Source organism: Salvelinus namaycush, chromosome 24 (assembly GCF_016432855.1).
Source record: "Salvelinus namaycush isolate Seneca chromosome 24, SaNama_1.0, whole genome shotgun sequence".
Taxonomy (NCBI): Eukaryota; Metazoa; Chordata; class Actinopteri; order Salmoniformes; family Salmonidae; genus Salvelinus; species Salvelinus namaycush.
Genome location: NC_052330.1, coordinates 25,400,194 through 25,428,115, shown reverse-complemented (window position 1 = coordinate 25,428,115; position 27,922 = coordinate 25,400,194). Strand labels below are relative to the sequence as shown.

Genomic DNA, 27,922 nt, shown 5'->3' with positions numbered 1-27,922 from the left:
ACACACAACTCAAGTTCACAGATTTTCAATAAACAAAGTTCTCACCGTTTTTATTAAGAGTTGATCGATTAAACAGTCATAGTATCCAAACTATCCATGGGTTGTAAGAGTAGTACTGTACAGTGCATTTGTGTTCCTGATGTCCTTCATTAAGTCATATCTGTGGTATTCTTGAAGTAAATGTTTGATGGATACAAAATGTACTAAACACAGAAACATCAGTTATCATTATGCAGGGTTTTTCATGACCATGTGAGCTAACCAGAAACAACACCAGGCCCTAGTTGTAGTGTTACCAGGGTGTAATCATTAGTCCAAAAAGTTTTGCAACTAAAACGAGAGTTTATAATGGACAAAGTTAGCTAGGCACTCCCCGTTTCGATCCGTTTGCCTCCATTTAAGAAATGTTTTGCAACAGAATTGGTGTAATGAATACACTGCTGGTGTTACCTGCTCAGGTGTCATGGTCAAGGAAAACTACTAACCTTTAAAGCTTTCAGCAGGACAGACCTTTATCAAAAGTGGCAATGCAGAGAGTGGTTGGTAATGCCTAGTCAAGATACGACAGAGTTCCTCAACTCCCGTTCTGGAGAGCTACTGGAGTGTGCAGGCTTTTGATCCAGACCAGCACTAACACACCTTCAATCTGCATTAGTACTAGGCTGGAACAAAAGCCTAGCCACACCCAGTAGCTCTACAGGACCGGAGTTAAGGAATCCTGAGATACAGAGTATCTGTACTGTTACACCTTGTTTTGTGCTTTGGAAAACAGTAAGGCAGTGACATTCCATTGCAATATATTACGGCCTTCGTCGGATGGTTCTACTATGTTTCTTTGTCATACAGATTCAATAAAATGTACAACCTAAAAAAAAAAAAAAAGCAATGCTGATGGACATACATTAAGACAGAGGAAGCCAAACTATGGTATCATGAGTGTGTAAAAAGTCTAAAAATCAGTTTAGCGTCAGGCAGCATCCATCTACAATAATACTAAGTTGGCAACAAAGCAGTAGATCCTTAAGTATTGAGTAGTTGAAGATGCAACAAAAATCTAAGGAGCAGAGGGGGTTGGTTGCTCGGGGTTGGTTGCTCGATGGTGTGGGGCAATGTTACCCCCTCAACGGGGAGGTAGTGAGTGACCTTTTAGGCCACATTTGACCTTTCACCCGACCCCAGAGAGGGGTCACTCACTCCAGCTTGAGGAGCTCAACGTCAAAGATGAGGGTGGCATTAGGGGGGATGACCCCGGGGTGACCTGTGACTCCATAAGCCATGTCAGGAGTACAGGTGATCTTCGCCCGCTGACCCACACTCATCTGGGGCAGAGAGAGGGCGGGAGACAACAGAGGAATTGTCAACGCTTGCGTATCATATGTTGCAATATTATCATAAAATATCATGAGTGCAGATGCAGCGCATTACCTAACATAAGACAATGCAGTCTCACCTGTGCGATTCCTTCCTCCCAGCCCTTGATGACTTCCTGTCGCCCGATCTTGAACTTGAAGGGCTTGTTTCTGTCTCGAGAAGAGTCAAACTTCTTTCCATTTTGCAGCATACCTGGTAGAGAGATATCACACAAACACTGTTAAGTCAATGATCTTCCTAGGTTCAGGTAGGCGTTTGAAAGTTTCTTATTTTCATGTGTTCTGCTTTATATGAGTACTACTGTGTACACGTAAGTGTGCTTGTAGGTATTTATTAGGATCCCCATTAGCCGCTGCAAAAGCATCAGCTACTCTTTCTGGGATCCACATGAAACATGACATAATACATAGTAGGGAACATTATTAGTCAATGACTGAAATACATTTTATAATGTCACACACAGCCTACATATCAGTACGTACACACAATATCTAGGTCTAATGCATAGCACAGTGCAAATTACAATACAATATATATAAAATGGCTGTGTCTCTTCACAGTCCCCTTAGTGCACAAAGGTGTTCTTGTATCTGTTTTTTTAAACTGGTTTTATTGCTAGCTTGAGTTACCTGGGGTGGTAGAGTTCCACGTAGGCTTTATTTAATACTGTGTGCCTTTCCCAGCCTGTCTTTGCATGTCTTTGTTACCGATGAGTGTCCGAACTGTGTGCCAACTGCTTGAACAGACAGTTCGATACCTTCAACACATCAATACCTCACACAAAGACCAATAGTGATGCAGTCAATCTCTCCTCAACTTTGAGCCAGAAGAACTTGACATGCATGCTATTGACACTTTCCCTCCATGTACATCTAAGTGCGATATGTCCTGCTTTGTTCTGGACTAACTGCAATGTACCTACAGTACCAGTCAAAAGTTTGCACACACCTACTCATTCAAGGGTTTATCTTTAATTTTACAATTTTCTACATTGTAGAATAATAGTGAAGACATCAAAACCTCCCGGGTGGCGCAGTGGTCTAGGGCACTGCATCGCAGTGCTAGCTGCGCCACCAGAGTCTCTGGGTTCGCGCCCAGGCTGGGCTGGGTTCGCGCCCAGGCTCTGTCGCAGCCGGCCGCAACCGGGAGGTCCGTGGGGCGACGCACAATTGACATAGCATCGTCCGGGTTAGGGAGGGTTTGGCCGGTAGGGATATCCTTGTCTCAGTATGTAAAAATGTAATAAAATGTATGCACTCTACTGTAAGTCGCTCTGGATAAGAGCGTCTGCTAAATGACTAAAATGTAAATGTAAATGTAAAACTATGAAATAACACATAAGGAATCATGTAGTAACCAAAAAAGTGTTAAACAAATCAAAATATATTTTAGATTCTTCAAAGTAGCCACCCTTTGCCTTGATGACAGCTTTGCACACTCTTGGCATTCTCTCAACCAGCTTCATGAGGTAGTCACCTGGAATGCATTCCATTAACAGGTGTGCCTTGTTAAACATTAACTTGTGGAATTTCTTTCCTTCTTAATGCGTTTGAGATAATCAGTTGTGTTGTGACAAGGTAGGGGTGGTATACAGAATATAGCCCTATTTGGTAAAAGACCAAGCCCATATTATGGCAAGAACAGCTCAAATAAGCAGAGAAACGACAGTCCATCATTACTTTAAGACACGAAGGTCAGTCAATGCAAAACATGTCAAGATCTTTGTGCTGTTGCAAAAACCATTGAGCGCTATGATGAAACTGGCTCTCATGAGGACCGCCACAGGAAAGGAAGACGCAGACTTATCTGCTGCAGAGGATAAGTTCATTAGCGTTACCAGCCTCAGAAATTGCAGCCAAAATAAATGCTTCACAGAGTTCAAGTAACAGACACATTTGTTCAGAGGAGACTGTGTGAATCAGGTCTTCATGGTCAAATTGCTGCAAAGAAACCACTTCTAAAGGACACCAATAAGAAGAAGAGACTTGCTTGGGCCAAGAAACACAAGCAATGGACATTTGACCGGTGGAAATCTGTCCATTGGTCTGATGAGTTCAAATTTGCGATTTTTGGTCCCAACCGCCGTGTCTTTGTGAGACGCAGAGTAGGTGAACGGATGATCTCCGCACGTGTGGTTCCACCGTGAAGCATGGAGGAGGTGGTGTGGGGGTGCTTTGCTGGTGACATTGTCGTGATTTATTTTGAATTCAAGGCACACCAGCATGGATACCACAGCATTCTGCAGCGATAAGCCATCCCATCTGGTTTGAACTTAGTGGGACTATCATTTGTTTTTCAACAGGACAATGACGCAAAACACAGCAAATGCTATCTGGCTGGGGGATACTCCTTTCTCACATACATAACCTAACCTTGTGACCCATTCCAGACGTCTGTTGTTTGTCATGAACATTCAGGAGGATGTACTTTGCTATAAAGAGCTGTAACCCCAATCTGCTCGTTGGGCTCTCAACGATTACCGATGGGTGGTCGTTGACCAGCTCCATTATTGCAATACTTAAATCGATAATAAAGATTGATTGTTTGAATAAATAACAAAGTCTCTCTCACTTGGTTAGAATTTACACCACAGGGCACACTGTCTTCTAGGCTTAAATTTAAGATGTGGCAACCAGGAGTCACAATGTATTACGCTACCAACCTCAGCAATTTACCATCCAGGTTGTCGGTACCAGGTGGTTTGTCCTTATTTCTAGATAGTAACAATTTTTTCACTTCTTCCACAACCACGTTGTGGATCTCAAAACTACAGTGCTTGTCTTTCATTATTTGGTCCATTATGCATGAATATGAAGGCTCAGTATTTGTTGTTTGCATGTCATGTCTAAGTTTTCTAATCTTGTCAACAAGAAAGTTATTAAAGTGGTTGGCAATATCAAAGGGTTTTGTTGTGAACAAGCCATCTGCCAAAGGTGGAGCTTCCTTGCCTAAAATTTAATTTAAAGTACTCCAGAGCATTTTACAATCAGTTTTTACATAATTTATCTATGTTCCATAGTACAGTTTATTTTTGTTTAGTTTACTTATGTGATTTCTCAATTTCCTGTATGTCTGCCAGTCTGCTGTGTTGTCAGACTTATTTGCTATTCTCTTTGTCTCATCCCTCTCAGCCATACAGTTTTTCAATTCCTCATCTATCCATGGGGATTTGGCAGTTCTAACAGTCAGTTTGTTGATGGGAGCATGCCTATCAGTAACCAGAAGAAGCAGTTTCATTAATTCTTCAAGTGCAGTATCCAGATGTTCCTCATTACACACATCACACCAACAAATATTTTTCACACCTTCAACATAGGAATCATTGAAAAGCCTCTTGTATGATCATAATATCCAGTCTTTGGAACTTTGGTTGTTCGAGATATGGCTATTATATTAGGATCACTACATCCGATGGGTGTGGATACTGCTTTAGAGTAGATTTCTGCAATATTAGTAAAGATGTGATCAATACAAATGGATGATTTAGTTCCTGTTCTGTTTGTAAATATCCTGGTAGGTTGACTGATTACTTGAGCCAGTCTTTTTGAGTGGGCAGATGGATGACAACCAGTCAATATTTAGGTCACCCAGAAAATATACCTCTGTTGATATCACATACATCTTCCAACATTTCACACACATAGTCCAAATACTGACTTTTAGCACTTGGTGGTCTATAGCAACTTCCTACGAGAATAGGCTTTAGGTGAGGCACATGAACCTGTAGCTATATTACTTCCACATCATCTGACATGAGATCCTCTTCCAACGTAACAGGAATATGACTCTGGACATACATGGCAACACCTCCACCATTTGCATTTCTATCTTTCCTATATATTCTATAACCATGTATAGCTACTACTGAGTCATCAAATGAATGATCAAAGTGTGTTTCAGAGATGGACAGAATATGATTGTTTTCTGATGTTAATAAGTTGTCAATTTCATGAACCTGGTTTCTCAGGCTACATATGTTAATATGGGCAATTTTTTTGTCCTTTTCTGGGTTACTTGTTTGTTTTTAGTGCTATTCTGAGTGGCTGGTCCAAGGTAGACATGTCAGTGACATTTACATTTGAGTCAATAGTACTGAGTGGGCTGCCCACAGTGGGCTCCTTCCTAAGGCAGACAGTTTCAGTGCAAACAGTGGAATAAAATGCTATGTGCATATGATTATTGCAGACAATACCCTCGGAGCTAACAGTTAAATGAACATAGATTAGGTTACTTACATTTACTGCACTTCTATTTCTCTGGGATATAATCTGATTTCCATGTCCTCTGTTGCTTATTTATTATGACAGAGAGGACAGATTCCAATACTTAAATCGATAATAAAGATTGATTGTTTGAAGAAATAACAAAGTCTCTCTCACTTGTTACCAAATCCAGACCGTCAGTCTCTTAAACTGTTTGCTATGTTGATGGAGATAATCCTGTAGCATCATTTGAACACAAAGCAAGGCCTACACAAGTATATTTTCCTCACAAAGATCAGTTACATTCAAGTCATTCAAACAATTCCCCTAAAAACAAACTAAAACAAAACAGAGCACTGTTTTACACAAGGTCAGGCAATCCTTCACCTCAGCAGCAAGGAACTGTCTGGAATGCCTAGGAATCATAGCATTCCAAATTCCAACATCAAAGGCAGATTCTGATAATACAGGGCTGGCACAAAAACAAGAGTAATTCCACTGGGTTTCATTATCCAGATCGTGGGCTCATTTCAATTTTCTAAATGACCAAAGGGTATTTGAAATAGGAGGCAGTGGCCTGATTCTTTCTGTAGATTCTTTCTGATGGTTAACTAGGCCATGTCTCGCCTGCATCTAGAACACAGGGGAAACACAGACAGATACAGGACAGGCAGAGATTCAGTAGTGGCACGACAATGAATGTGCCCATGAACATCTGTCCGTTCAGGCATGCTAACATTAGGCCCATTAAACACTTCCACCAGAGGCACTGAGACAGAGACACTGCAGAAAATACTTAATAATTCACCTTTCACAGGCTTGGGTAGAATACTGAGACAAAATCCTAATAATATTTTTTTTAATGTACAGTATCAGTCAAAAGTTTGGACACCTACTAATTGAAGGTTTTTTCTTTATTTTTACTAATTTCTATATTGTAGAATAATAGTGAAGACATCAAAACTATGAAATAACACATATGAAATCATGTAGTAAACAAAAAAGTGTTAACAAATCTAAATATATTTTATATTTGAGATTCTTCAAAGTAGTCACCCTTTGCCTTGATGACAGCTTTGCACACACTTGGCATTCACTCAACCAGCTTCATGAGGCAGTCATCTGGAATGCATTTCAATTAAGTGATAATGCCCTCGAAGCCGGTGTTTGGATGATATATTGGCACGGGTGTTGTTAGGCAAACCGTTCCAATATATCCTCCAAACACCGGCTTCGGGGGCATTATCACTTTTATACAACGCGTTACCAACATATTCAAATAACGATTGACATATTTTCATTAAAAATGTTATTTTGATGAACGTATTCATACTATTTCATCCTTCCACAACATATAGTCCCGAAACAAATCTAGGGTTGCTACTCAAGCCGGCTGGTCGTTCGTACTATTGGTTCAATTGCCAGAGATGAGATCCAGTCGTTCAGCCTTTTTGTTCTGTATCTATGGACACGACCCAGTCGTTCATTCTAAATGTTCCATTGCCATACTGGCTGGCAACGTTCTTATCCCTTGCATGCTAGCTAGCCAACTACGGATAACTTAGTCACGTCAAACAGAATATCAACAGTAGCTGCATTTGTTTAAGCTGATTTATAGTGACATTTATTTGGATACCTCCATAACAATGAACTAATGAGGCACAATTTTACCTGGCATAGAAAATATGCTCTCTTGTTAGGACACTGTTGTTCAGAGGAGCTAGCCAACAACACAGCTAACACAATCATTTAAAACTGAAGCTGGAAAGACTGCAAACTAGCTGCACTTCGTTTCGTTTTACCTTTTTTCAATTGACATTTATTTTTTATAAATCGATAAAAAAGATGCTACCTAATTAATGATTTCGACTGGCAGAGAAACGCTGCCTGCATGCCTCTCTCTCTCGTCCCGACTCCCGACCCCTACACGTTCATTACTATGAGACAGTTGGAGATTGAATTTGAACATTGAAAATGTCGGAGAGACAGACAGTAAGGTCTATACAGATCTCCGTTGTTGAAAACTAAATGTTAGTCTAAAAGAAATGTGACATAATGTATTGATGCTTCTTATAGTGGAGATCAAGTTTATAACTTCCCTGCCTGGGCTGATGAGACAGTGGATTGCGCAGTCAGATGGAACAGAGTAAATAGGCATTTTAACGTCCTAGATTTAACTTGTGGAATAGACATCGGCTGGAATGAGCTTTTAACAAATCAGGATTCAGGATTAGACCCACCCGTTGTATAATTAACAGGTGTGCCTTGTTAAAAGTTAATTTGTGGAATTTCTTTCCTTCTTAATGTGTTTGAGCCAATCAGTTGTGTCGTGACATGGTAGGGGTGGGATACAGAAGATAGCCCTATTTAGTAAAAGACCAAGTCCATATTATGGCAAGAACAGCTCAAATAAGCAAAGAGAAACGACAGTCCATCTGTCACGACTTCCGCCGAAGTCAGCCCCTCTCCTTGTTCGGGCGGCGTTCGACGTCACCGGCTTTCTAGCCACCGCCGCTCCATTTTTCTATGATCCATTTGTTTTGTCTTGTTCCATTCACACCTTGTTTGCATTCCCCAATCACACTGCATGTATTCATTCCTCTGTTCCCCCTCATGTGTTTGTGTGAAATTATTTGTGTGTTACGTCTTGTACGCACTAGGCTAAGCGTTTGTTATTTTCCGTGTGTTTTCACAAAGCTTATTTGTATTGTCATACATTTATGTTGTGTGACTATTGTGCGCGCTATACACTTTGCCTTGTTGGCTGGAGGAGGTTTTTGACGCAGCTGCGTCCGTCTGTATATCTCTCCTGCCGTAATAAAGTGTGCGCACCTGTTTACAATTCTCTGCTCTCCTACACCTGACTTCATCTCAAGTATGCACACGCCTGACACCATCATTAATTTAAGACATGGTCAGTCAATCTGGAAAATTTCAAGAACTTTGAACGTTTCTTCCAAGTGCAGTCGCAAAAACCATCAAGCGCTATGATGAAACTGGCTCTCATGAAGACCGCCACACGAAAGGAAGACCCAGAGTTACCTCTGCTGCAGAGGATAAGTTCATTAGAGTTAACTGCACCACAGCTTGCTGCCCAAATAAAAGGTTCCCAGAGTTCAAGTAACAGACATCTCAACATGAACTATTTAGAGGAGACTGTGTGAATCAGGTCTTCATGGTCGAATTGCTGCAAAGAAACCACTACTAAAGGACACCAATAAGAAGAAGAGACTTGCTTGGGCCAAGAAACACAAGAAATGTACTTTAGACCGGTGGAAATCTGTCCTTTGGTCTGATGAGTCCAAATTTGCGATTTTTGTTTCCAACCGCCGTGTCTTTGTGAGACGCAGAGTAGGTGAACGGATGATCTCGGCATGTGTGGTTCCCACCATGAAGCATGGAGGAGGTGTGATGGTGTGGGGGTGCTTTGCTGGTGACACTGTCTTTGATTTATTTAGAATTCAAGGCACACCTAACCGGCATCGCTACCAAAGCATTCTGCAGCGATACGCCATCCCATCTGGTTTGTGCTTAGTGGGACTATCATTTGTTTTTCAACAGGACAATGACCCAAAACACACCTCCAGGCTGTGCATGGGCTATTTGACCAAGAAGGAGAGTGATGGAAAGCTGCATCAGATGACCTGGCCTACACAATCACCCGACCTCAACCCAATTGAGATGGTTTGGGATTAATTGGACCCCAGAGTGAAGGAAAAGCAACCAACATGTGCTCAGCATATGTGGGAACTGCTTCAAGACTGTTGGAAAAGCAATCCTCATGAAGCTGGTTGAGAGAATGCTAAGAGTTTGCAAAGCTGTCATCAAGGCAAAGGGTGGCTACTTTGAAGAATCTCAAATATAAAATATATTATGTTTAACACTTTTTTTGGTTACTACATGATTCCATATGTGTTATTTCATAGTTTTGATATCTTAACTATTATTCTACAATGTAGAAAATAGTAAAAATAAAGAAAAATCCTTGAGTAGATGTGTCCAAACTTTTGATTGGTACTATAGATTTGGCCTGGCAAAAATCTGACCATTAGCAAATACAGTAACGATAAATATAGGTTATTTCATTGCGTAAATGGAAGAAATGTTGATGTCAACATGAAGAAGACATATGGGACTATAATACCCCTATAGAATACGACACTAGACTGTTCCAAAAACAGCCATTGTTGACCAATCCAACACCCTCACCTCACCTGACCCACGGTCAGTGGTGTTAAGTAACTAAGTAAAAATACTTAAGTATTTTGGGGGGGGTATCTGGGCCGGGTTGCATAAAACACCTTAAGTACATTTTTCCCTCATCTTTTCCCTTAAAGTTTCCTTAACTTTAAGTCAGTTGCACTAAACATTTTAAGGTGAATTCCCCCTTAAATTAAGTGAAAAGGTTAAGGGTGCCCATGAGGTCCCTTAACTGCTTCATTCAGTATGGATATCAATGTAAACAGCATTTGTGGAGGTGAAATTTGCTTTCATATGCTTTGGTTACAAAAGGGAAACAACAACCAGCTAGCTAGCTACTTAGCTAAACAATGGAAGGTGCACAATCTATGGCTACAAAGCTAGGTGGCTAGTTAGCTATTGCTACTCTGTAAGTTAGCTTGATGTACTAGAAAGTAATATAAACAAGTTGAGAAAAAAGTAACTACAAGAAACATGGTTTGTTATCTTCTGAAGCAATTTGGTTATCCTTTCTTGATTATCGAAGTTATATTTTACTATCTCACAAATTGAAAGTGATCTCTTTGAGGAGACTTTTAGTCAGTGATTGAGTCTGTCTCCATGGTAACCAGATACTCTTTCTGCCATACATGCCTTCAAACTACCATAAAACCCCTTAAGTATGCCCATACCTAAGGAAATATTTGAGTGGCTCTATGCAACACCCTTAAACAACTGCCTTGGGTAAGGGACAATTATTTCTTAAGGTAAACCCTTAAGGGAAACACTCAAGATGTTTTATGCAACCAGACCCTGTACTTTACCATTTATATTTTTGACTACTTTTATTCCACTACATTCCTAAAGAGAATATGTACTTTTTACTCCCATACAATTTCCCTGTCATCCAAAAGTATTCATTACATTTCCAATGCTTAGCAGGACAGGGAAATTGTCCAATTCACGCATTTATCAAGATAATACATGGTCATCCCTACTGCCTCTGATCTGGCGGACTCACTAAACACAAATGCTTTGTTTGTAAATGTCTGAGTGTTGGAGTGTGCCCCTCGCTATCCGTAAAAAATAAAAAATAAATTGTGCTATCTAGTTTGCTTAATGGTTTGCTTAATATAAAGGAATTTGTAAGGATTTATATAATTAACTTTTACTTTTGATACTTAGGTATATTTATATTTAAAACTAGACACTGACTTTTACTCAAGTAAGATTTTACTGCATGACTTTCCCTTTTACTTCAGTCATTTTCTATTGAGGTATCTTTACTTTTACTCAAGTATGGCAATTGGGTACTTTTTCCACCATTGCCCACGGTATCAACACCCTCACCTGCACAAAAAAACATGACAGTTCAGCATCTCAATCTGAGGAACTTGTCACATCTCGTAAGATGTGCGTAAGCATCGTTTCCAAGTTGTATTATAATAACCCATGATTTATCCAAGTTGTATTAAAATAACCCATGATTTATTTATACCACCACAGTAGACAGACATAACATCAGCGTAAATATTTGGCAATAAAACTAGCCTAGCATGCTAAGCCCGGTCAGGCAGGGGACGGTTCACCCAGAGATGTGAGTCTTGTACAGTACTGGCTGCTTCTCCTCTTTCATTCCCCCTAAACTTAGTAGGACCGCAGGCTTCCAGGAATCCCTGTCGCCCAGATATCAGTCTGCTTTGCCTGCCCGCAGGGCCACTGGGCGGGAGTCCAAGCCTGGAGTCGACGGCTCCGAAGACCACAGGGTGATTACCATCTGTTAATAATGTATCTCCCCTGGCTAGACTGGAGTTATAGGCACAGTAAAGTGCTCCAGAAGACGGAAACATTATGACCCATATTTCAAATAAAAGCCACAGTGAAACCGGGCTAGGATGTTTATTTCGAATACAATATGGGTAATATTTTTTTACATTTTCTCCCAAGCAGGAATTATATGGCCAGTTACACAGTAAAGTGATCCTCAGTATGACATGATTAAGACCCATTTGTTGAATGGGTAAACAGTTGGATGTGTTTAAAAACAACTTAGCCTATGTCTATCAGGTACTACAGTGCATTCGGAAACTATTCAGACCCCTTGAGTTTTTGCCACATTTTGTTATTATGTTACAGCCTTAATCTAAATCAGATTAACTTGTTTTCTCACCTCATCAATCTACACAATACCCCATAATGACAAAGCAAAAACATGTTTTTAGAAATGTTTGCAAATTTAGTAAAAATAAAAACAAGAAATATCACATTTGCATAAGTATTCAGACCCTTTACTCAGTACTTTGTCGAAGCACCTTTGGCAGTGATTACAGCCTCGAGTCTTCTTGGGTATGACGCTACAAGCTTGGTACACCTGTATTTTGGGAGTTTCTCCCATTCTCCTCTGCAGATCCTCTCAAGCTCTGTCAGGTTGGATGGGGAGCGTCGCTGCACAGCTATTTTCAGATCTCTCCAGAGATGTTCGATCAAGTTCAAGTCCTGGCTCTGGCTGGGCCACTCAAGGACATTCAGAGACTCCTGCATTGTCTTGACTGTGTGTTTAGGGTCGTTGTCCAGTTTAAAAGTGAACCTTCGCACCATTCTGAGGTCCTGAGTGCTCTGGAGCAGGTTTTCAACAAGGATCTCTGTACATCTTTCCCTTGATCCTGACTATACTCTCAGTCCCTGCCGCTGAAAAACATCCCCACAACATGATGCTGCTACCACCATGCTTTACCGTAGGGATGGTGCCAGGTTTCCTCCAGACGTGACGCTTGGCATTTAGGCCAAAGAGTTCAATCTTGGTTTCATCAGACCAGAAAATCTTGTTTATCATGGTCTGAGAGTCTTTAGATGCCTTTTTTGACTCCAAGCGGGCTGTCCTGTGCCTTTTACTGAGGAGTGGCTTTCGTCTGGCCACTCTACCATAAAGGCCTGATTGGTGGAGTGCTGCAGAGAAGGTTGTCCTTCTGGAAGGTTCTCCCATCGCCACAGAGGAACTCTGGAGTTCTGTCAGAGTGACCATCGGGTTCTTGGTCAACTCCCTGACTAAAGCCCTTCTCCCCCGATTGGTCAGTTTGGCCGGGCGGCCAGCTCTAGGAAGGGTCTTGGTGGTTCCAAACTTCTTCCATTTAAGAATGATGGAGGCCACTGTGTTCTTGGGGACCTTCAAGGCAGCAGACATTTTTTGTCACCCTTCCCCAGATCTGTGCCTCGACACAATCCTGTCTCGGGGCTCTACGGACAATTCCTTCGACCTCATGGCTTGGTTTTTGCTCTGACATGCACTGTCAACTGTGGGACCTTATGTAGACAGGTGTGTGCCTTTCAAATCATGTCCAATCAATTGAATTTACCGCAGGTGGACTCCAATCAAGTTGTAGAAACATCAAGGATGATCAATGGAAACAGGATGCATCTGAGCTCAATTTCGAGTCTCATAGCAAACGGTCTGAATACTCATGTAAATAAGGTGCGTTTTTTATTTTTAATATATTTGCAAACATTTCTAAAAACCTGTTTTTTCACTTTGTCATTATGGGGTATTGTGTGTAGATTGATGAGGATTTTTTTTTAAATGTAATCCATTTCAGAATAAAGCTGTAACGTAACAACATTTGGAAAAAGTCAGGGGGTCTGAATACTTTCCGAATGCACTGTATATTTAAGCACCTTGGAAATTAAAGCCCATTCTAACAGGAAAAAGTCTACATGCTATTCCAAGTCAGAGTTGGGGCCGTTCCAAAGTAGCTTTGAGAAAATAAAGCTGGTCCATTTCTCTTCCTGCAGCAGAGAGCCAGACCCTTAACTACTGTATCAGTCTGTGAGTAACTGAATACAAAATGTAGTGAGGCCACCCTATCTTGGTTGAGTCAGGGTGGGGTTGAATGAAAATAAAACAGGATCCTTCCTTTCCTGTTCCTGTAGCACAGTCCTAGACCCTCTTAGATATCAGGCAGGCAATGGGTAAATAGACAGTGTAGAAAGCATGTCAAACTGGCCCTTAATCCCAGGTTCTCTGCCTCGGTTGGGTGTGAAAATACCAAGGGAAGACCCATGTGTGTCCAAAATGGCACCCTATATGCCCATATAGTGCACTATACTTTCGGCCGTTACGGCTCTGGCTAAATGTAGTGCACTATATAGAGTATAGGGTGCCATTTCAGATTTTGCCCCCAGACCCTCCTGAGTAGTATGAGATGTCTTTCTGAACAGGCTGTCCAGGCCAGCTAGGCTATTTATACTCCGTTTACTGTATCTGTGTCTACACGTGACACACACACATACGCCAGCACACACACACACGGCCCCTCGTCCACCAGGGCCCAGAGATGTAAGGAGATATCACACATACGCGATCTGTCTGCAGCACGCTCTTATAGACATGTTGACACATCACAGGACTGTGATCACGTGTCAACGAGAAATATCTGTTCTTGCTTCGTCGTTCATATATCAGTAGGATCTTTGGCATTGGAATTGGTGTTTCACCTAATGAGACAGCTCAGATGTAGCCCTGCATCTTTAATGTTGGTGTAAGCAACATGTTTCAGTCCTGCTGCTATACTGTAGTGCAACAGATGTAGGATCTTAATTTGATCATCCTGTTGCCGGAAAATGTTCCTACAGTGCAGTAAATGTAAAACATGTAGTGTATTTGAGGTTTGTTGTATCAACCCCTACTAAAATGTCCATTAATTATAATCCACATAATAATTCACATTTCCTGTTGCTGCAGGATTATTTTCCTACTGTAGCAAACTGGCTCAAATGAAGATTTTACATCTGTAATTAGCGCAATCTCTGCTGCTCTTATCCTACTCCATAGCACCTTGGTCTCAATAGGCCTAATCTCTGCAGTTGCTCTTAGTAAGTGGTTTTAGCTACTTTGATTAAATTAGCTACACTACGGTACTGTAGGGGGGTTTAGTAGAACCTAAACAGAACGTTATTTGGTCAGATGATTGTTTACGTAGTCTGTCCATGAGAGATTACGTAGTCTGGCCATGAGAGATTACGTAGTCTGGCCATGATTGTTTACGTGGTCTGTCCATAAGAGATTACGTAGTCTGGCCATGATAGATTACGTAGTCTGGCCATGATTGTTTACATGGTCTGTCCATAAGAGATTACGTAGTCTGGCCATGATTGTTTACGTGGTCTGTCCATAAGAGATTATGTAGTCTGGCCATGAGCGATTACGTGGTCTGTCCATAAGAGATTACGTAGTCTGGCCATGATTGTTTACGTGGTCTGTCCATTAGAGATTACGTAGTCTGACCATGAGAGATTACATAGTCTGGCCATGATTGTTTACGTGGTCTGTCCATAAGAGATTACGTAGTCTGTCCATGAGAGATTACGTAGTCTGGCCATGAGAGATTACGTAGTCTATCCATAAGAGATTACGTAGTTTGGCCATGAGAGATCCGTATAGTATTGAAAATAATTATACACAAAACTTTTAAAAAGTGTGAGGAATAAGTGAAGGTGTTGAGAGGAAGGCTGCTATCTGTGAGCTGCATTTAACCATACTGCATGCACTATGGTTCCCACACTAATCACTATGCTGTTCCATCTCCCAGTCTGGAACACAATTCCAACTCCTGCTAGAGACTACTCACCTTCATCTTTCCATCTTTCATTAAGGCCAGAGGCCTATGTATGTGTGTGTGTGTGTGTGTGTGTGTGTGTGTGTGTGTGTGTGTGTGTGTGTGTGTGTGTGTGTGTGTGTGAGGGTTGCTTCAAATCGAAATAAAAAAATCTATGTGGCTCCTGATGGATATACTGTAACATGGCCTGCTGCCCACTACTCCAATACTGCCTGCCTGCCAGACCTGTCACCCTGCCTGGTCCTACTACCACACACGTCCACAACAGTACGGTTCTTTGGCTGTCCACATAGGAGAACCCTTTTTGGTTCCATGTAGAACCCTCTGTGAACATTGTTCTACATAGAACTCAAAGAGTTCTACCTGAAACCTAAAAGGCTTCTTCAAAAGGTTTTCCAATGGAGACAGCTGAAGAACCCTTCTAGGTTCTAGATAACACCTTTTTTTATCTAAGTGTTGGCCTACTGCATGGCTAGGAAACAATTTAAGCTGAGAGTTTCAAATCTTTCAAATAACTGCTGTTTGGGGATTGACCATCCAAGTGCCTACATCATCACGTTTCACTGGAGAGGAGGTTCAAGACAACCGGAACAGCCCCATATAGAGGGGACATGACGCCTGTGGAACCCACAGAACCCTGGTGCTTACGCAGCTCGTAACTCTGTCACCAGAGAAAGAGAGTGACACCCACAATTCTCTCTGCGGTCATTCTCAGAACCTATAGGGTCAAACGCCATCAGAGGAGAGTGGAGAGGACCCATAGGCAAGATATTGCATGTAAGAGAGGAACGAGTGAGTCAGAGATGGGCATCAGGGAGCGGTCTGACACTGCCCCATAGTGACATCTAGGCTAATTCAGGATACAATACTATCTTAAGCAGAACCCATTGCTCCGCGAGGTCACCACGTGCCTGTGTGTGTGTAGCATAAGGAAGTGGTGAAAGTGAAGTTAAAAATAAGACCAGAGATACTGCTGGGACTGGGAGACACAGTACAGTGTGCATGGATGTTTTAAGGTTGCGTTAGTATACCAGTAGATGTGAAGATATTGATCATGAGAATCCGTCTGTTTGTGTTTCTATATCTTTGTGTTCTGTTCCTTTGTATCTGTTGTCTGAAGTTATTGGGAATGAGAGTCCATTTGTTGTTATTGTTTGTGTTGTGTTTTATTTCTTTATGGCTGTTGTTATGGTTGACAAAATACAACGACAGTAAACAGTCACAGCATGAATAGCATCAGGATTTCAATTACCAAAACCATTTACATGTGACATGACGTGATCACCTTTGGGCCAGACATCAAATTCTGTGAGTTGGAACTTCACTTTGCAGTGTGGCACGTGATGGATTTTAGTATACTCAGCTCAAATCAATAATGCACTAATTCAGTGAAGGTTTTTATCTCTTTGGCCTAATGAAGCACATGTTAACTAATCTCCTTCCAGAGTGGGTTTGACACAAAAGGTTCATTCTTCAACATGGTTGGCATTAACAGCTGAGCTGAAAAGAGGGGGGGTCAGAAAGAATGCAGATTTAGCATTCGTGTTACGGTAATAGGGTCAACTTCCCTACACACATCAACACAGCAGCACTGCAGGCCTTAATATAGAGTACTGCAGGAGACTAGGCCTGAGCACAGCCATATCTATATCTCTTTCTCCCTCGGTCTGTCTATCTCCCTCTCAATGATCTGCAAAAAAACTCAACTCAGAGAAGGAACAGGGTCAGTAACCTATGTCTTTATTACTACCAGTAGCCTACCACTCTCGCCTTCTGGGCTACAATATACCAAACAGCAATCAATCACTCAACATAAAGACAAAGTGTTGAGCTTTAAATGTATTACCACCAATGTTCCCGGGACTGCCGGCCAGAAGAAATATCAGCCCGCGCAGAGAAGCACGAGATTGGACTTCTCTCAACTTCCTTGTTTTCCCATTTAGTTAACACTATCAAAGTTTCCCTTTACTGTGGGAATTCCCAATGTTAGCCACTTTCAACGCAACATACCTAAACAAAACTAACTATGCAAGACTTATTAGTGTGCAAAACGAACTAACTGTTTTGAGATCAAAGTGAGAGCTGCATGTAGCCACCTGTGCACATGTGTTCATATTCTTTGCTAGTTAGTGAGTTAATACCCAGTTATAGCTCATGTCTAGTCAGCAATGTGAGAGTGGTTGCTTCCTACAAGAGCACAAAACGTGTGCATTTCTAGCCATCTTTGAAAAGCAAGTCAGGTAAAGAGCATTTTGTCTGTCTTAAAGCGGCAGTGTTGTATTTTGAGACTGGCTTGAATAAGCTAAGATAACTTTAGAAGTTGTTTCTTGCATCAAACAACACATATTAAGTCACCTCCTTGTCTGAATAGGTTAATGCCAAGCCCTGCATATTTTTTCCACAAGTCTCACGGAATTTAGGCCTACATTGAACACCACACATTGGCTGCTACTGTAGGTTGAATGATAGAACAACTATTTCCATGTTAAAATGTTATGGGATGCATTTTCTCCATTGTTTTTGATGGTAGGCCACTCTGGTAGACCTACATTATGATCAAATAGCCACAGTAGACTACTTGGCCATAACTGTAACTTAAAGCATGTATAGCCTCGGTGTTCACAGTAAATGCGCACAAAAGTTGCACAGAACTTTCACAACGTTCAAGTTTGCGCTCAGCCGAAAATATTTTGAAAGAACATTGATCACCACCAAACATTAAAGGTGTATTCAACTTCACTTGTAGTAGAGTTCTAGCCATGTCTTCTAAGAAGACATAAACTGGTGCACATACAGTATATCACAAAAGTGAGTACACCCCTCACATTTTTGTCAATATTTGAGTATATCTTTTCATGTGACAACACTGAACAAATGACACTTTGCTACAATGTAAAGTAGTGAGTGTACAGCTTGTATAACAGTGTAAATTTGCTGTCCCCTCAAAATAACTCAACTCACAGCCATTAATGTCTAAACTGCTGGCAACAAAAGTGAGTACACCCCTAAGTGAAAATGTCCAAATTGGGCCCAATTAGCCATTTTCCCTCCCCGGTGTCATGTGACTCGTTAGTGTTACAAGGTCTCAGGTGTGAATGGGGAGCAGGTGTGTTAAATTTGGTGTCATCGCTCTCACACTCCCTCATACTGACTGGTCACTGGAAGTTCAACATGGCACCTCATGGCAAAGAACTCTCTGAGGATCTGAAAAAAAGAATTGTTGCTCTACATAAAGATGGCCTGGGCTATAAGAAGATTGCCAAGACCCTGAAACTGAGCTGCAGCACGGTGGCCAAGACCATACAGCGGTTTAACTGGACAGGTTCCACTCAGAACAGGCCTCGCCATGGTCGACCAAATAAGTTGAGTGCACGTGCTCAGCGTCATATCCAGAGGTTGTCTTTGGGAAATAGACGTATGAGTGCTGCCAGCATTGCTGCAGAGCCTGCCAGTGCTCAGACCATACGCCGTACACTGCATCAAATTGGTCTGCATGGCTGTCGTCCCAGAAGGAAGCCTCTTCTAAAGATGATGCACAAGAAAGCCCGCAAACAGTTTGCTGAAGACAAACAGACTAAGGACATGGATTACTGGAACCATGTCCTGTGGTCTGATGAGACCAAAATAAACTTATTTGGTTCAGATGGTGTCAAGCGTGTGTGGCGGCAACCAGGTGAGGAGTACAAAGACAAGTGTGTCTTGCCTACAGTCAAGCATGGTGTGTGTCATGGTCTGGGGCTGCATGAGTGCTGCCGGCACTGGGGAGCTACAGTTCATTGAGGGAACCATGAATGCCAACATGTACTGTGACATACTGAAGCAGAGCATGATCCCCTCCCTTTGGAGACTGGGCCGCAGGGCAGTATTCCAACATGATAACGACCCCAAACACACCTCCAAGACGACCACTGCCTTGCTAAAGAAGCTGAGGGTAAAGGTGATGGACTGGCCAAGTATGTCTCCAGACCTAAACCCTATTGAGCATCTGTGGGGCATCCTCAAACGGAAGGTGGAGGAGTGCAAGGTCTCTAACATCCACCAGCTCCGTGATGTTGTCATGGAGGAGTGGAAGAGGACTCCAGTGGCAACCTGTGAAGCTCTGGTGAACTTCATGCCCAAGAGGGTTAATGCAGTGCTGGAAAATGATGGTGGCCACACAAAATATTGACACTTTGGACCCAATTTGGACATTTTCACTTAGGGGTGTACTCACTTTTGTTGCCAGCGGTTTAGACATTAATGGCTGTGTGTTGAGTTATTTTGAGGGGACAGCAAATTTACACTGTTATACAAGCTGTACACTCACTACTTTACATCGTAGCAAAGTGTCATTTCTTCAGTGTTGTCACATGAAAAGATATACTCAAATATTTACAAAAATGTGAGGGGTGTACTCACTTTTGTGATATACTGTACACCCACACTAAGGTGACCAGCAATGGATTACGACTTCAAAGTTCTTAATCTTAGCTTATCAAGTCATTTTTGAATCACCCAGGTTTGGTAGCCAATGCTGTTGGATGGGCTATCTGGCCATCAGAATGGTTGTTCATGCAGTGTTTACAATGTATCACTGTTCAAATGTTCTCATAAAACATCTGCAGCAATAAATGAGTTGGGTACAGAGATAGACAATTTTCACATGCAAATCTGATTGGACACAGTGTTTTGATTATTAAAATATCAGCCTCAATTTACCTTCAGAGTTGTTTTCTTTCTGCAGGTTAATTGGGGGCATTTCCGGGGACAACTCTAGCCAGGGACAGGTCACCAAATTCGGAGACTGTCCCCGAAATCGGGGACGTCTGGTTACCTCAACACACATGCCATTAGGGCTGTCCCCGACAAAAAAAAATCTTAGTCGCCCGACAGTCATCTGTTCTTTCGAGCAATCGAATGGTCGAAATGTTAAAACATGTATTTTTCCATATAGACACATCTTATGTGTTTTAATCAAATCAACTATATGCACTGAGCTTGTCTGATGCTTTAAGTGCTCTGTTTGATGAAATCATTAAGACACACAAATGACTAGAGGGAGTCCGACCGCAATTGATTTGGTTGTGCCGGGCCGGGCTCAGACTTGCTGCGCTGTGTAAAAAAGAAAATGACAGCGAGTGACTGTTTGACTAGCGCCGTTGTCTCTCTCTCATCCCTGCTGCAGTGACCACCACAGAACATCAACAGTGTTCATCGCGCTATCCGTGTTGCTGAAGCTGCAACATAATTACAGCCATTTCTGAAAAAGGTTTTGTTACCAAAATCCCTAATTTGTTAAGGAAAAACATTCCCTATTCCCTCAACCTTTACTCTCTTTACATGACGCATGCATCGCATGCACGTGACCAATAGGACCTATGGCATATCATAACCATAAATTGGTTATAATAAACTCCGAACATGTGACAGCAAAATGGATGCAGAGGATGTGACAAATAAACTCGAAGCGGGAGAATGTTCACTGCTTGCTCAGGAGGTAAAGGGGAAGTCAGATTGTCACGGCCGTCAAAGGAAGTGGACCAAAGCGCAGCGTGGTGAGCGTACATATTTCTTCTTATTAGGATGAAGCCGACAAAAACAATAAACAATATAAAAACGACCGTGAAGCTAAACTTCTTATGGCTGCAATCCCATTAACGGGTTATGACAACAGCCAGTGAAAGTACAGGGTGCCAAATTCAAACAACAGAAATCTCATAATTAAAATTCCTCAAACACACATGTATCTTATACCATTTTAAAGGTAATCTTGTTGTTAAACCCACCAAAGTGTCCGTTTTCAAATATGCTTTTCAGCGAAAGCACCACAAACAATTATGTTAGGTCACCACCAACTCACAGAAAAATTCTGCCATTTTTCCAGCCAAAGAGAGGAGTCACAAAAAGCACAAATATAGATAAAATGAATCACTAACCTTTGATGATCTTCATCAGATGACACTCATAGGACTTCATGTTACACAATACATATGTCTTGTTCGATTAAGTTCATATTTATATCCAAAAACCTCAGTTTACATTGGCGCCATGTTCAGAAATGCCTCCAAAATATCCGGAGAAATTGCAGAGAGCCAAGTCAAATAACAGAAATACTCATCATAAACTTTGATGAAAGATACATGTTTTACATAGAATTAAAGATACACTTGTTTTTAATGCAACCGCTGTGTCAGATTTCAAAAAGCTTTACGGCAAAACACAATATTCAATAATCTGAAAACAGCGTTCAGCCACAAAAGCAAGTCATACAGTTACCCGCCAAATTGTGTAGTCAACAAAACTCATAAAAAGCATTATAAATCTTCACTTACCTTTGCTGATCTTCGTCGGAATGCACTCCCAGGACTCCCACAAGAAATGTTTGTTTTGTTCGGTAATGTCCATCATTTATGTCCAAATAGCTATTTTTGGTAGCGTGTTTGGTAAACAAATCCAACGTCAGGAAGCGCGTTCACTAAAAGCTGACGATATGTCCAAAAGTTCCGTAACAGTCAGTAGAAACATGTCAAACGATGTATTGAATCAATCTTTAGAATGTTTTTAACATAAATCTTGAATAACGTTCCAACCGGAGAAATTACATTGACTTCAGATGAGCGATGGAACATAGCTCCCTCTCATGTGAGCGTGCATTGTCAAAGCATGGTCAGGTCAGGGCAGACCTGACTAATTCCCCTCTCATTCGGCCCCCCTTCACAGTAGAGGCATCAGACAAGGTTCTACAGACTGTTGACATCTAGTGGAAGTCGTAGGAAGTGCAAACTCATCCACATCTTGCTGTGATTTCAATAGGATCTTGGTTGAAAATAGACCAGCCTCAGAATTCCCACTTCCTGTTTGGATTTTGTCTCAGGTTTTTGCCTGCCATATGAGTTATGTTATACTCACAGACATAATTCAAACAGTTTTAGAAACTTCAGAGTGTTTTCTATCCAATACTAATAATAATATGCATATATTAGCAACTATGACTGAGGAGCAGGCCGTTTACTTTGGGCACCTCTGTGCACCTTTCATCCAAGCTACTCAATACTGCCCCTGCAGCCATAAGAAGTTAAGGCTATAGTGCCACAAACAAAGACAACTTCCCACTCTGAAAGGAGGGAAAAGGGCTACCTAAGGAGACCGTCGCCGGGGGCTCCGGACTGGAGACCGTCGCCGGAGGCTCCGGACTGGAGACCGTCGCCGGGGGCTCCGGACTGGAGACCGTCGCCGGGGGCTCCGGACTGGAGGCCGTCGCCGGAGGCTCCGGACTGGAGGCCGTCGTTGGAGGCTCCGGACTGGAGGCTGTCGTTGGAGGCTTCGTGCTATGACCCCTCACTGGAGGCTTCGTGCCATGGATCATCACTGGAGGCTTCTTGCCATGGATCATCACTGGAAGCTTCGTGCCATGGATCATCACTGGAGGCTTCTTGCCATGGATCATCACTGGAGGCTTCGTGCCATGGATCATCACTGGAGGCTTCTTGCCATGGATCATCACTGGAGGCTTCGTGCCATGGATCATCACTGGAGGCTTCTTGCCATGGATCATCACTGGAGGCTTCGTGTCATGGATCATCACTGGAGGCTTCTTGCCATGGATCATCACTGGAGGCTTCGTGCCATGGATCATCACTGGAGTGGAGAGACACACAGGAAGCCTGGCTCTGGGAGCAGGCACAGGACTCACCAGGCTGGGGAGACATACAGGAGGCTTAGTTCTGGGCGCAGGCACAGGACTCACCAGGCTGGAGAGACATACAGGAGGCTTTGTCCTTGGCAGAGGCACCGGATACACTGGGCCTTGGAGGTGCACTGGAGGTCTCAAGCTTAGAGCCTGCACAACCCGTCCTGGCTGGGTGGTTATCTTCGCCCTGCAAATGCGGGGGGCGGGCACAGGACGCACTGGGCTGTGCAGACGTACCAGAGACACAGTGCGCAGAGCCGGCACAGGATATCCTGGGCTGAAGAGACGCACTGGAGACGAGGCGCGCTGAGCCGCCACCATCCGTCCTGGCTGGATGCTCACCCTAGCCCGGCAGATGCGGGGAGCTGGGATGTAGCGCACCGGGCTGTGAACACACACTGGAGACACCGTGCGCTCCACCGCATAACACGTTGCCTGACCAGTACGACGCTCGCCACGGTAAGCACGGGAAGTTGGCGCAGCTCTATAACACGACTCTGCCAATCTCCCCGTGTACCCCCCCCCAAAATAATTATTGGGGCTGCCTCTCGGGCTTCCTTGCTAGCCGTGTTCTCTCGTAACGATGCCGTTCCGCCTTTGCTGCCTCCAGCTCCTCCTTGGGACGGCGATATTCCCCAGCCTGCCTCCAGGGTCCTTTACCGTCCAGGAATTCCTCCCTAGTCCATGAGTCCCCCTTACCACGCTGCTTGGTCCTTTTGTGTTGGGAAGTTCTGTCACGGCCGTCAAAGGAAGTGGACTAAAGCGCAGCGTGGTGAGCGTACATATTCCTTCTTATTAGGATGACGCCAACAAAAACAATAAACAATACAAAAAACGACCGTGAAGCTTAAGGCTATAGTGCCACAAACAAAGACAACTTCCCATCCTGAAAGGAGGGAAAAGGGCTACCTAAGTATGGTTCCCAATCAGAGACAACGATAGACAGCTGTCCCTGATTGAGAACCATACCCGGCCAAAACATAGAAATACAAAATCATAGAAAACAAAAACATAGAATGCCCACCCCAAATCACACCCTGACCAAACCAAATAGAGGCATAAAAAGGCTCTCTAAGGTCAGAGCGTGACACAGATGTTTGGAATACATTTGACTAGTTGTGGAAAATAGCCTAATGGAGATCAAGGAGGAAAAAGGTAAGGAGCAAGAGCTGCGTGCATATTATGTGTTACAAACAGGTGCTGTTAGATTACAATATCATTTTTCTGACCATTTGGAACAATGTAAACAACACTAAATACATTAAAAGCATACCAGAGGGTCTGTTGTAATGGTTTTTTTAAAATTGTAAAGCCTTTATTACAGCAAAGACCAAAAACCATGCCAAAATGGAACGGTTTATTTATTGTTCATGCTAATTATTCAAGGGTCAATTTTTTAATTTTTTTTAAACTAAAATGCTTCATTGCATTTTACATCATGAATGACTCATATGCTATATGATCACATGAACGAATTAATGATTGAGTGATACAGCAGCCTATATAAGTATTGAAATAGAGGCCTAAGTAAGTTACGGTATTAAGACTAAACAGGATGCACTTTTAGGCATACAGCTCTATGGTATTTATATAAGGCTGCTATTGGCTACGAAGCCTACTAATGTTAATGACGTTATTTATTATTAAAATGATGATCATAATAAGAAGATGAAGGAGATCATGAAAAAGGAGGGATATTATTATAAATATTATTTTTCTGACAATCATCCGTTCACCTACTCTGCGTTGCATAAAGACAAGGCGTTTGGAACAAAAAATCTCAAATTTGGACTCATCAGACCAAAGGACAGATTTCCAATTGTCCATTACTCGTGTTTCTTGGCCTAAGCAATTCTCTTCTTCTTATTGGTGTCCTTTAGTAGTGGTTTCTTTGCAGCAAATCGACCATGAAGGCCTGATTCACGCACTCCCCTTAGAACAGTTGATGTTGAGATGTCTGTTACTTGAACCCTGAAGCGTTTATTTGTGCTGCAATCTGAGGTGCAGTTAACTCTAAACAACGTATCCTCTGCAGCAGAGGTAACTCTGGGTCTGCCTTTCCTGTGGCGGTCCTCATGAGAGCCAGTTTCATCATAGCGCTTGATGGTTTTTGCGACTGCACTTGAAGAAACGTTCAAAGTTCTTGACATTTTCCGGATTGACTGACCTTCATGCCTTAAAGTAATGATGGACTGTCATTTCTCTTTGCTTATTTGAGCTGTTCTTGCCATAATATGGACTTGGTCTTTTACCAAATAGGGCTATCTTCTGTGTACCACACCTACCTTGTCACAACACAGCTGATGGGCTCAAACGCATTAAGAAGGAAAGAAATTCCACAAATTAACTTTTAACAAGGCACACTTATTGAAATGCATTCCAGGTGACTACCTCATGAAGCTGGTTGAGAGAATTTCAAGAGTGTGCAAAGCTGTCATCAAGGCAAAGGGTGGCTACTTTGAAGAATCTCAAATATAAAATATATTTTGATATGTTTAATACTTTTTGGGTTACTACACGAATCCATGTGTTATTTCATAGTTGTGATGTCTTCACTATTATTCTACAATGTAGAAAATAGTAAAAATAAAGAAAAACTTTTGACTGGTACTGTATACGGATAATTTATAAAGCCAGGCACATTTATGAGTTAGGCTAATGATTATAGACCTAATAAAGTTAATTAATTTTCTTAGACAATTAAGGCAAGGGCTTTTTTCTTGTGTCCGAACTCTGCTGCTAACTCCGCCACATTGTTCTCAACACCAATATACTGGTTAACTTTGCTCAAAATAATTTGTACTTTTTTTATTTGCCTCTTTTTCTCCCCAATTTCGTGGTATCCAATCGCTGTAAATCTCGTACGGACTCGGGAGAGTCAAAGGTCGAGAGCTGTGCATCCTCCGAAACACAACCCAGCCAAGCCTCACTGCTTCATGAAACAATGCCCGCTTAACCCGGAAGCCAGCCGCACCAATGTGTTGGAGGAAACACCATACACCTGGCGACCATGTCAGCGTGCCTTAGACCACCGCGCCACTCGGGAGGACAACTTTGCTATTATGCACATCGCAACATGGTCTAAGAAAAAGCACCAATTCAACAGCGCACTGATGTTTCGGAACTGCGGACAGCGACCACTATTAAAAGCGGGAGAAAGAGCATTTGTTATAAAATAATATTATTTTGATTAGTGTTGCACCATTGTCCTTAACCATATACAACTTCAGTAGCACATGCTTTAGACTGATGGACTGTGCCATCCCCACGGCCTCCACAATGGATTAGTCCACTCAGACAGGCGCGAATAGGACAGGTGTCTCGTACACCATGATTATTATTTTTTTTTTTGCTACTGCTCAAGTAAAGAAATCTCGATCGACCAACAGCCTAACGACCAAACAATCGACCAGTTGACTAAATGTGGTCAGCCCTACACGCCATATACACGTTATAAACATGTAATAAACGTGTAATCACCAAGATGGAATGTTCACATTTACTTTGTCTTTCCTGTCTGTCTGACCTGGATGTCTGAGAGACAACCCCCAGGCAGAGAATGACCCACCTAGTGAAAAACAAAACAATAATTTCCCAACCAGATGCTCTTTTGTCACACACTCTTTACCTGTGTAATGAACAACACACGTCTGGCCCTTCTTTGGGAAAGTCCTTGCTGTTGAAATGAAAACAAACAATATTTAGTCAAATGTATTATGTGTGTGTGTGTGGTGTGTGTGTGTGTGTGTGTGTGTGTGTGTGTGTGGCATACACTGTAATAATAGGATGTGCCCTTATGATGACTGACATGCACTCTTTATGAAATGTTGTTACATCAAATTATTGGAAGTAACAATATCGTATTCCTTTTACTATCAACATACACACTGCGTAATATCGAAATAATACTTAAAGTCAGTGTTAATACAGATAAAAGCAGCAATCCCAATAGAAGGAGCTGTCCATAGAAGGCTGGCATTAATGCCGAGAGTTCTAGAACGATATGTGAGAGGGTCATGGATCCAGCCTTTATCAAATTAACCCTAACTATTTTTCTTACTTTAGCCTACTTCTCCTAACCAGCTACGTTAATTATCCTAACCTGCTGCGTAAATTCTTCTAACCTGCTACGAAAAGTAAAATCTCACGTTAATTTGACAAAAGCTGGATCACTCCATGTCGTGACCGTGCGAGACCGAAGAACATGTATGGAGCTTGAAAAATAAATGTAGCCCACGTTGTGCAGTATGTAATAAACATGCAGCTAAATAATTTGCACTGGCTGTAAATCCGTTAAACGTTCCCATGGCATCATGATAATAATAACACATCATCTCCCACAATTTCGTAATGGCTAACGTTAGCTAGCTAAATAAATAAACAAACGCAGCAGATAACGATCCAAAATCAAATGTAGCAAAACTTACCATCTCCTGGGGATATTATTTCGATTTCCACACCCATTATAATAAAAAGCGATGGTGGTTGCAAAAGCATAAAATAAAGCAGGTTTGGTGTCTAGTCTATGTCGGTGGTTAAAAGGTGCATGCAAGCTCCAGCAATGCCGACCACTGATCGAGTACTCTATCAAGTCTGAGAAATGCAGGATTGTGGCCGTGTTCGAGAGGATCAACCGTTATGTATCATGGGTAAATTGTGACTGACTGCTCTACAAATAATAATGAGTAGTTATTTATGACGCAAGGTGATTTGTAGATCAGTCAATCGACAGTCGCTTGCACAGTCGGCTGCAATGTCGAACAAGCCCTGTACTAAAAGAATGTGAAAAAACCTTAGCATGAGATACCCAACCTCGACACAAATCTCATCCTCTGTCTCAGTTTAGGGAGACCCAAAATGTACAGCGCCTAAGCAGGGGACAGAGCCGTGAC

The 27,922-nt window shown here is 42.2% G+C and overlaps 1 protein-coding gene across 1 annotated transcript; it reads right to left on the bottom strand.

The window, feature by feature from the left end:
• Positions 1-22: 22 nt before the first annotated feature.
• Positions 23-27,865, bottom strand: fkbp1b (FKBP prolyl isomerase 1B). The gene is made up of 4 exons (XM_038962375.1): positions 27,458-27,865; positions 26,659-26,706; positions 1,451-1,563; positions 23-1,319 (listed from the first exon to the last, which is right to left on the bottom strand). Exons 1-4 carry the CDS (start codon positions 27,525-27,527, stop codon positions 1,191-1,193), a joined length of 360 nt encoding a protein of 119 aa, XP_038818303.1. The 5' UTR covers positions 27,528-27,865; the 3' UTR covers positions 23-1,190.
• Positions 27,866-27,922: the final 57 nt, after the last annotated feature.

What these genes read in the sequence shown, in the direction of transcription:
- fkbp1b (XM_038962375.1), bottom strand. Translation starts at nt 27,527, where the DNA reads ATGCTTTTGCAACCACCATCGCTTTTTATTATAATGGGTGTGGAAATC. An exon ending in GTGTGTTGTTCATTACACAG is followed by an intron (nt 1,564 to 26,658) that starts GTAAAGAGTGTG and finishes TCTCTCTACCAG; the next exon opens with GTATGCTGCAAAATGGAAAG. An exon ending in GGGAGGAAGGAATCGCACAG is followed by an intron (nt 1,320 to 1,450) that starts GTGAGACTGCAT and finishes TCTCTGCCCCAG; the next exon opens with ATGAGTGTGGGTCAGCGGGC.